The sequence below is a fragment of the Micropterus salmoides genome, unplaced genomic scaffold, assembly GCF_014851395.1.
Source record: "Micropterus salmoides isolate LMB-PRFRI ecotype aquatic unplaced genomic scaffold, ASM1485139v1 Ms_hic_scaffold_9, whole genome shotgun sequence".
NCBI classification, from domain to species: Eukaryota; Metazoa; Chordata; class Actinopteri; order Centrarchiformes; family Centrarchidae; genus Micropterus; species Micropterus salmoides.
The window spans coordinates 10,167,727-10,177,475 of record NW_024044681.1 but is presented as its reverse complement, the minus strand read 5'-3'; the positions used below and the strand labels follow the sequence as shown (position 1 = coordinate 10,177,475).

Genomic DNA, 9,749 nt, shown 5'->3' with positions numbered 1-9,749 from the left:
TTTTTCAGCATTTATGTGTATATCATTTGACAAACAGTTATATTTACTAAAAAATTAGTATAGGAATAACATGTGCTGTGCCATTCAAGTATGCATAGTCTCAGTGTCTACTGTCAATGCTCCCACTCAGGGATCTTAACTTTGTTACTGCATTCATGATTACAGCACAGCATAAGACACATCTCAGTAATGTTCAAAGAATAAGAAGTATGTACGGATAATTAATAAACTACCTAATAATGCTTAATGCTAATTAAGGATAAAATGTTTAAAAATGATGACCTGCCCTCTGCTGATCATGCTACTTTCACCAAAAACATCTCTTTGTGGAATAAGCCGGTGTCTTCTGTGCTGTGTGCTAAAGACAGGACATTCCTACAGTGATTTAGGCTAGCCTTATTAAAATACATGGAGAGAAGGATCAGAGGAAGGAGCTCTTGAGCTTTAGTGAGGTGGCTCTTAAAAGAGCCATTGTGGTGTAAAGAGGTGTGGGGGGAGTTTAAGCCCTCTCTCCGGTGCCATTGAGTAACTCTGGCAAGACGAAGAAATTCTATTCTCATTGTAGTTCGATGAAGTTAATTGTAGTTATTGATTTTAATACTCTGAAAGATTATTTTTATAGTATAGTAGTTTTTCCACATTGTGCCTTTAATATTTGTTCAAGGTTTCATTCTACTAAGTAACATTTCCAGTATTTTTAGCAAGCTGATGTAAATACTGATGTTTGTGATTAAACTGCCTAAAATTATTATAAGCAGCAGCAGAGGAAGGAGCTCTTGAGCTTTAGTGAGGTGGCTCTTAAAAGAGCCGTTGTGGTGTAAAGAGGTGTGGGGGGGGTTTAAGCCCTCTCTCCGCGGATGCGTCGGGCCAGCTGGATGTCTTTGGGCATGATGGTGACCCTCTTGGCGTGGATGGCGCACAGGTTGGTGTCCTCGAAGAGGCCGACCAGGTAAGCCTCGCTGGCCTCCTGCAGAGCCATGACGGCGGAGCTCTGGAAGCGCAGGTCGGTCTTGAAGTCCTGAGCGATCTCCCTCACCAGGCGCTGGAAGGGCAGCTTGCGGATCAGCAGCTCGGTGGACTTCTGGTAGCGGCGGATCTCTCGGAGAGCCACGGTACCGGGCCTGTAGCGGTGGGGCTTCTTCACTCCGCCGGTGGCCGGGGCGCTCTTACGGGCAGCCTTGGTGGCCAGCTGCTTCCTGGGAGCTTTTCCTCCGGTGGATTTACGGGCGGTCTGCTTGGTTCTGGCCATCGCGTCTCGTTTCTCTCAACAGGAGAAAAGTGTAGTGAAGAGAGGAGCCGCGCTGCTCTTAAACTGCGGGACCGGCTGCGAAGCGGTGACGCTGCTTCAGACCTCCGGCTCCTGATTGGTGAGGGGCCCCTGCTGGAGCTCAGCACCGCCTAGAGGAGCGACCCACCGCCTGAATCTCCGCCGCTTATTGGCGGAAAATCCCTTCAAACTTTCCGCCTAAACGCAGAGCGGGCCGCCCTCTGCTGCTCTGCAGGAAGCCTCTTTCCTGGTTGGTCTGGAAGAAACCGTCCCGCGCGCTGCGCGGACATATAAAGGAGGGTTTTGGCTGCCGGGGCCACATTTTCTTTGAGTCTCTGCTCTAGAAAGATCACACGATGTCTGGAAGAGGTAAAACCGGAGGCAAAGCCAGAGCAAAGGCAAAGACCCGCTCCTCCCGCGCCGGGCTGCAGTTCCCCGTCGGTCGTGTCCACAGACTGCTGCGTAAAGGAAACTACGCCCAGCGCGTCGGTGCCGGAGCCCCCGTGTACCTGGCGGCGGTGCTGGAGTACCTGACCGCTGAGATCCTGGAGCTGGCCGGAAACGCCGCCCGCGACAACAAGAAGACGAGGATCATCCCCCGTCACCTGCAGCTGGCCGTCCGCAACGACGAGGAGCTCAACAAGCTGCTGGGCGGAGTCACCATCGCTCAGGGCGGCGTGCTGCCCAACATCCAGGCGGTCCTGCTGCCCAAGAAGACCGAGAAGCCCGCCAAGAAGTAAACAACAACAACCACAAACGACACAACGGCTCTTTTAAGAGCCACACATCTCTAACTAAAGACACTTTCTTCAATAACAGACTCCCCCTTTTGCTGACACAAAATATATTTTAGTTTTTTTTTTTTGATCAGTTGACAAATTAATTTCAAGTTTTTAAAGATTCTTTGTCTTGTTTAATAAAGTCATGCTTAAGGCAACACAAAGTAAAATAAATGGCTACAGTTAACAGACTAACTTGTATTTAATCAAACGTATCTTTTAGGAACTCTCCGGCTCCTCCATGTCATAAAATCCCTTCTGTTAAAATTAGACGTTATTGTTGATCTAGTATTTTCCTACTTTAACCAAATACTATAAAAATCTTTCTAAACTTATTTTAAGGCTCCCCTTAATGTAAATATATAAATTGAACACAATAAAAATGTATACCTTCTTCTAAATGACAAAATAAATAGATCAAAATGGCTTTGATCAAATAATGCAATTTTTTTTGATGAAACAGGACATTTTTAATTCAGTGAGACGAGGGGCAGTCAAAAGAAATGCTTTATCCACGGTCAAATCATACGTGGCGGCCATCTCTTCCAGCCACGAGGGCTTTGGAGAGAGATCGGTTTTTGCGCATCCGCTGGTTCAGCGTTTTTTAAGAGGAGTGAGAAGACAGCGGCCTGTCACGCGCCCCTTGGCGCCACAGTGCTCTGAGCAATCCCCCCTTTGAGCCACTGCCGCAAACTTCTCTCAGACTGCTGTCTCTGAAGACAGCCCTCCTTTTGGCACTGACCTCTGCTAAGAGGGTGAGCGATCTGTGCGCTCTCTCAGTCGCTCCATCCTGCCTCGCTATCAGAGCTGACGGGAGCTCCGCCACCTTGAGGCCGAACCCAGCGTTCGTGCCCAAGGTTATAACTAGCTCCTTCAGGTCACGGATTATTTCCCTGGAAGGGTTTTTCCCTCCTCCTCATCGAAACGAGGCAGAGGAAGCATCTCATCGTCTCTGCCCGGTGCGCGCGTTGTCTCATTATGTAGAGCGCACGGCTGCCCTCAGAAAAACTCAACAGCTGTTTGTTCACTACAGAGAGCATTCACGAGGCAAGTCTCTGTCAAAACAACGGTTGGCTCATTTGCTGTGTGAGGCCATCACACAGGCGTACGTTGCGGCTGGGATGGACCCCCCACCCGGCATCCGTGCGCACTCGACAAGAGCCGTGTCCTCCTCCACAGCGCTGTTCAGCGGGATGGCTGTGGAGGATATTTGCACAGCGGCATCATGGGCTTCACCCTGCCCCTTTATCCGCTTCTATTTACGCGATGCATCGGGGTTTTCTCTAACGCACTCGGTACTGAATGTTCTGGAGACCAGGCGCGACGCTGCTGGCTCGGGGCACATTACGCACACATAGGCTTCCCTGTAAGGAGCCGGTAAGGCTCCTCTTGCCACGGGCTGTTGGGGCTCTTTCTGTCTTAGTTGCGCTCCAGTTGTACTGCCACAATGCGTAACAACCGTCTTTACTGCTTTTTAATATACTTTATTAAATTATTCAAACAGGGATATTTAACAATAATACAATCAAATAACAGTTTTGTTCACTATCAACAATAATACATAAGTTGAACACAATAATCTAATAAAATACAACAGGTTCTCTTAACAAGATACAGCTTATTAAAGGTTAAAGTTTCATGGAGTGCGTTTCTTTTGTCTGATGTCCAGTGTTTTTTGCCTTTTCAGTTCTGTTTAAGTACAACATCACTTGGGATGTTGACTTGGTGAAGGACCAAAAAAAATCATGGTGCAACCTGGGTAGTTTTTCTAGAAATACTCACTACATCACTGCATTATAATTTACATTTATATTAAAACCAAAACCTGCCATTTCCCCCCACACATCTTTAGACCTTTGGCATTTTAAGAGTAGGTGTTCAACAGTTTCATCTTCATCACAGTCATCAATAGGACACTTTTTAGTTGTTACAAAGCAGCTCCATTTGACAACTGCTCTGACTGCTAATCTGCCAACTGACACAAGCCACATGACATCTCGCTTACTTTCAGAAATGTTCTTATTAAAAGAGTTTTTAATACACACCTGGGCTTCAGTTTCATCTAATGTTTGTATGGGAAGACACCACCATACCAGTTTTCACTCACTAGGGAATATATATTTTTACTTGACATTCCAATCGACTTTAGTCACAAAATCACTATATAGAAGTTTATAATATGGAACAGAGCATCTTGCACGTCCCTTTTTCTTAGTCCAGCTCAAGGCTTCACCGATCCACATCGCTTTCCTTTTAATGCTTAGAGCGATGTTCTTACAGAAAGTTGCCTTCAGTTTTAAACCCATATCTATGGCGCCAAGGCCTCAATCTTTTTTACTTTTGTACAGCAAGTTCCTTGTTGTGACTTCCCTGGTGGTTCCCCATATAAAATTTACTGCTAGTTTATTTTTATTTTTTTTATGTCTGATCTTTGGGAGGATAAAATGTTGCTAAAAACAATAATTTAGATAAAACAAATGTCTTTATTATTAAAATTCTGGTTTTATAACTGAGTGATTTATTAACCCATTTCTGTAGTTCCTCTTTTATTTCCTTTTCTTTATCATCCCAGTTGTGTTCGTAACCGTAACACCTAAAACCGTCATATCATTTTTATCTTGTACATTAATCAAAGGGCGGGTGTCATCCCTTCCAAACCAAACTCCTTCTGTTTTGTTTTGGTTTCATTTTGCACCAGATACATCTTCATACAATTCGAGGTGTTCATTTATTATACCCATTTCATTTTGATTATTATATCCATTTCATTTTGATTATTAGCAACAGTGATGTCATCAGCATATGCCAAAACCGTCCTTACTGTTCCCTCAACATAAGCCCGCAGTGTGCGTCTGTGTGTGCTTGTACTTGTGCTTGAGTTTTGTGTGTGTGTGTGTGTGTTGTTCCACTCTCACGCCTGCTCTGCTCGTTTTTGGGGCTGGTTACAATGCGTAACTCTCGTTCCAATTCCCTCACAGCAGCAGGTGTAAGGCATGTGAGTGATGTATTCAGCCATCCTGTTGTCTGGTCTAATGCGGATGGCAATCACCATGTATCACAGTTCCTGTATAGAGCATGTTTTTCACATACTTTTGTACATACTCAGATTTTTACTGTTCTCCAAAGTATACAATGAGGGAGGGGCTTCAGGAAAGCTGCGTTTGGCACCGTCCAGGGCCGTTAAATAAGAGAGTTACGACACTCCAATTGACTTCTGTTGGAACTGTGGAATGCGGAAGTAACGCGCGTCATGGGGCAGCGCTGTGCCCCGTTCATTTCAGTGTTTCTGAAGTACGCTGCCTGGTAAGTTGATGAAATTACTGCATTTGTTGACATTTTAACTCCTTATCTGTCCTCTCATGAATCTTGTCAATAGTGGTATTTTATGTAGCCAGTTTTAGTCAAGGTTTATCGGAAGATATTAACTGTTAGATTATGTAATTGCAGCTAGCTAACGTTAACGTGAGTAACGTTAACACTTAACCAGCTAACGTGACCATACCAAGATGTCAGTTAGCCAATATTTACCTCAAATATAAAGTTATTAGTTAGTTAGCATACATCGTTTATCTTTGGTTATTAGATTTGTTGTAACTCAGTATAGTAGTAGTAACGTTACACGTGATTACGATGAACGGTAAGTTAGCTATCTCAGCTAGATAACTTGGCTAGCTTGTATCTAGCGAGGTTGTTCCTTGGTTAATTCAGTCATTACACACAGTGTTTGTTAGACAGTGCATCGGTGACGGGTAATAAGATCAGTGGCATATGATGACAGAGGTCATATTTTGGACATCCCTGTGACTAATAAAGGTAAAAACGCGATACTGTAGTGATTCAGAATTATCATGAAAGTAGCACATGTACACTGCTGGTGACACATTGAACTCTTGTCTGAATAGGCATTTGTTTCAGGTGTATGAACACCTAGATAAAGTAAGCCTCAAGTTCCAGCTGTCAAACAGCTGAGATTTAATTTGCAAGGCTGTCCAAAATCAACTATATGTGTGTGTTGTTGTTTTGTTTGTTTTCAGCAGGACTGATTTTGAGCAGAGAGTGGAGCGATAAGCAGGCTGCTGGAGCTTGCAGAAATGTCTGTCCACCAACCAGGGCACTCTTCAAGTTCTGAACCAGATGTGGGACATCCGGCATGAAATATAGCCTCCTGTCTGGTCTTGCAGGATGTTAGAATTAAAAAAAGTTTCTTTGAAGACATCACATTCAAGGGAAACTTACCTATCCTCCTTGGATATAAAATATAATAAAAGGTATTGTTGAATGCAATTGGTTGCTTTGTATATTTTGCACTGTTTACCAAAACTTCTTTCTTGACTTAAACTAAACAGCTTCTGGCATTCATTGATATTCACTTGTTGTGCATGTGTATGTGAATGTTTGATATACTAGAAGAACTGGGCTGAAGTATTTGTCAGTGTTAAAATCAAACTGTTTGCAGAGTCTGGTGACCTACATCTGTGCATGAGACAGCTGAGCAGGTGGGCAGGCAAACACTGCCAAACATTTGGCTCATACCATCATTACTGTAGCACCGCCACAAATGGGAATTATACATTTAAAAATCAACATTCAACATGCTGTTCTAGGACATTGTGTGCAATTTAAATTACATCAGTTTTCAACCACTTCATTTATTATATTACAGTAGGGTGATATTAACTATTTCACAATCCATACTAAAGTAACTGAACCAGTATTATTAATAACGCAGCTGCTGTCCTGGAGAGAAATGTCACAATTTGAGGTGATTGCATTATCAGAATCTGTCTTCCTGTCACTGTTAATCAAACGCATTTAAACACAAAACAATTCAATGGTAAATTATAAACATTTATTATTTGAGTTATCTAAAAGGTCACATTATGTAGGACTCATTACACAATATTAGCTTTGTTGCTCAGTAGGTTTCTACAGAATAGTACCCATTAGTTAGAAATACCTACAGAATATCTTTATTTTAAAGTCCCACATTGTAACCCACTTATATCCTAATATCACATATTGTTTCCTTGTACCTACATGAACGTATCAGTACTGAATTACAGTCCTACCCATGTGGATATCATCAATATTAGAATTACAGCTTACCAAACTCTTTCAGGCACACAGTGTGTAACTTCAGTACATTTACTCATTAAGCACTTTATTAAGAAATTTCTTGAATGGCACCTTTTTCTTCTGCCCACTACTTATCAGGGAGGAATATATATTAGCACTACAATTATTTGAGATCTTTATTAATAGTTACTTAGGTATTAAAAGTTTTGTTATAATTTAAACTACCCAACTGTTTTTACAAGCAGAGCTGAAATGATTGGTTGGAAAATAATTTGGCAGCTATATTTAAGTTAAGCTAATAGGCCAAAGTTTTCATGGTTAAACTTCACATATGTGAGTATTTGCTGCTTTTTTCTTTATCGATTTACCTTTCTTTGTACTATTTTTGAGGTTTTGACTCTTGGTTGGACATGAAAAGCATTGTGAAATTGCTGCTTTGGGCTCTGGGTGGTATTTCTTACTATTTTCAGATTTTTTACAAACCAAACAACCAGGTTAACCCATGATGAAAATAATTCTTTGCAGCCGATACAAAATATTTGAAAATGAGCTCCACCGTAACAACTACAACAGTAGAATCCTGCTTTTACATGAATACATGGGAAATAATAACAATAATATAGGAATATATAATAATATAACAGTCACAGGACATATTTCATAGTGTGATATTAGTACTTTTATTGAATTAAAGTATCTGAATAATTTCTCCACCGCTAAAATAAATAAACTTAAATCTGTGTTACTGTGTTTATCTTTTGACCTTCACATCTTTATTCCCTTCTCACAGAGATGTTTAATTATTTCTTGTGTGGCGCATGCGCAGTCTTGTTTAAATCTCAGCCAATCCTGTACGAGGAACAGCACAGTCTCATTTACATCAAGCGCATAGAAATGTGCCGCCTCATCGCTTCAGACTTATTCGTTGAGAACTATAACGAAGTTGAAGATGCCTGATCCAGTTAAGGCTCCGAAGAAGGGCTCAAAGAAAGCCGTCTCTAAGAGCGTCTCCAAGACCGGCAAGAAGAAGAGGAAGACCAGGAAGGAGAGCTACGCCATCTACGTGTACAAGGTCCTGAAGCAGGTCCACCCCGACACCGGCATCTCGTCCAAGGCCATGCTGATCATGAACTCGTTCGTGAGCGACATCTTTGAGCGCATCGCCGGCGAGTCCTCCCGTCTGGCTCACTACAACAAGCGCTCCACCATCACCTCCAGGGAGATCCAGACCGCCGTCCGCCTGCTGCTGCCCGGTGAGCTGGCCAAGCACGCCGTGTCTGAAGGCACCAAGGCCGTGACCAAGTACACCAGCTCCAAGTAAACCCGCTGTTACACCCAGCAACACAAAGGCCCTTTTCAGGGCCACCCACTGTTTACACGAAGAGCTTTATTCCTACTGAAGTCGCCTACTAACTACCCCAAGTGTTAAATTATTACTAGTGATGTGGATACCACTTAATACCTAACTGATCCAATACTAAGTAATGCCTAAGCTGGTATTGCCAATACCAATAGACTCTACTAGGTTTTTTTTTGTTTGTTTTTTTTCCTAGTTTAATGTCACCCCCTCCACCCTGTAGACTTGCCAATTAAAAGTAGTCATAAGACATCAAACTAATGTCATATTCTTTAATTATAATAAAAATATCCTGCTCAGAACTGCCACTTCATAACATCATCTTATTTGGACTTAATCTCAGATGTTTAACAAAGTATTTCACTTTTTTTGCACACAGATCAACATTATATTCACAGCTAAAATACAGCCAGACGTGACTGTTTCTACAGTCAGCCAGAGTCCGTATTCAACTGTGGGAAATGGAAAGACCTGAGTGGCTCACTTCAAAGAAGCTCTGTCACAGACCCGTAGGGCAAGCTTGACTTTGACAGGCGGATTAGACAATCCTGATGACAGTAAGATACTTATAATAAAACACACTCACTCCAGATGACTGAGTTTAGATATCGATCGTTTTCTATGAGTATCGATCCTAGAGCAGGAAACGTTGGTATCAGAAATATTTATCTGCACATCACTAATTATTACCTCTGTATTACGCTCCTTGCCCTCTATACGATTTCCTTTTTGTTATATTTCATGATGTACACTTCACATCTGAATTGTGGATGGAAACAGAAGTGAGTTCTAAGCATTCACAATAATCAACACACTGATCTAAAGATGATGCTGACGTAAGTCTTCTACAGCATTTGTAATCAGAACATAAGGACACTTTAACATGCAGTTAAAACAGTGGCTTCCAGCTTTATTGCCCTTAATTACTTTTCACTTTTTGCTATGCGACACTTGATTTTCCTAATGTTTTCTATTTTCCCTTGAATTTAGACCAGCTAAGAAAACAGTCTGCAGGTTGTCACTTTTTTGTGATTGTACACACTTTAAAACAGGAGCAAATGTAATTGAAACACTTTTTACAATATTAAACATCATACAGATAATAATCTACTGATGAAGAATTTAAAGTTTATAATCGATATTATGTAAATGCACTAGTTTCAGTCAGATGGCAGAAAAACAGTAAACACACAGGAGTTCCAGATATCTAAATTTATTGCTTGTAGTTGTAGGTACTGACCTCGATTTGTATTTGATAATTGTGACCAGA

At 41.9% G+C, this 9,749-nt stretch overlaps 3 protein-coding genes and 1 long non-coding RNA gene across 5 annotated transcripts; 3 read left to right on the top strand and 1 right to left on the bottom strand.

Annotated features, from left to right (window-relative positions):
* Positions 1-437: 437 nt before the first annotated feature.
* LOC119894887 (histone H3) lies at positions 438-1,393 on the bottom strand. 2 transcript variants are annotated; one of them, XM_038707596.1, is made up of 2 exons: positions 846-1,393; positions 438-506 (listed from the first exon to the last, which is right to left on the bottom strand). In XM_038707596.1, exons 1-2 carry the CDS (start codon positions 1,247-1,249, stop codon positions 500-502), a joined length of 411 nt encoding a protein of 136 aa, XP_038563524.1. In that variant the 5' UTR covers positions 1,250-1,393; the 3' UTR covers positions 438-499. The 2 variants fall into 2 exon arrangements, with proteins under 2 accessions (XP_038563524.1, XP_038563523.1); XM_038707595.1 differs by lacking the exon at positions 438-506 and having other exon boundaries at positions 738-1,393.
* Positions 1,394-1,473: 80 nt separating this feature from the next.
* LOC119894890 (histone H2A-like) lies at positions 1,474-2,102 on the top strand. The gene has a single exon (XM_038707598.1). The coding sequence runs from the start codon at positions 1,624-1,626 to the stop codon at positions 2,005-2,007; it is 384 nt and encodes a 127-aa protein (XP_038563526.1). The 5' UTR covers positions 1,474-1,623; the 3' UTR covers positions 2,008-2,102.
* A 3,172-nt stretch (positions 2,103-5,274) lies between these two features.
* On the top strand, positions 5,275-6,330 carry LOC119895924. Its single transcript, XR_005443131.1, has 2 exons — positions 5,275-5,349; positions 6,081-6,330. It is a non-coding gene; the product is annotated as an uncharacterized LOC119895924 (long non-coding RNA).
* A 1,717-nt stretch (positions 6,331-8,047) lies between these two features.
* LOC119894760 (histone H2B 1/2-like) lies at positions 8,048-8,489 on the top strand. The gene has a single exon (XM_038707426.1). The coding sequence runs from the start codon at positions 8,072-8,074 to the stop codon at positions 8,441-8,443; it is 372 nt and encodes a 123-aa protein (XP_038563354.1). The 5' UTR covers positions 8,048-8,071; the 3' UTR covers positions 8,444-8,489.
* The last annotated feature ends 1,260 nt before the right edge of the window (positions 8,490-9,749 follow it).

What these genes read in the sequence shown, in the direction of transcription:
- LOC119894760 (XM_038707426.1), top strand. Translation starts at nt 8,072, where the DNA reads ATGCCTGATCCAGTTAAGGCTCCGAAGAAGGGCTCAAAGAAAGCCGTC.
- LOC119894890 (XM_038707598.1), top strand. Translation starts at nt 1,624, where the DNA reads ATGTCTGGAAGAGGTAAAACCGGAGGCAAAGCCAGAGCAAAGGCAAAG.
- LOC119894887 (XM_038707596.1), bottom strand. Translation starts at nt 1,249, where the DNA reads ATGGCCAGAACCAAGCAGACCGCCCGTAAATCCACCGGAGGAAAAGCT.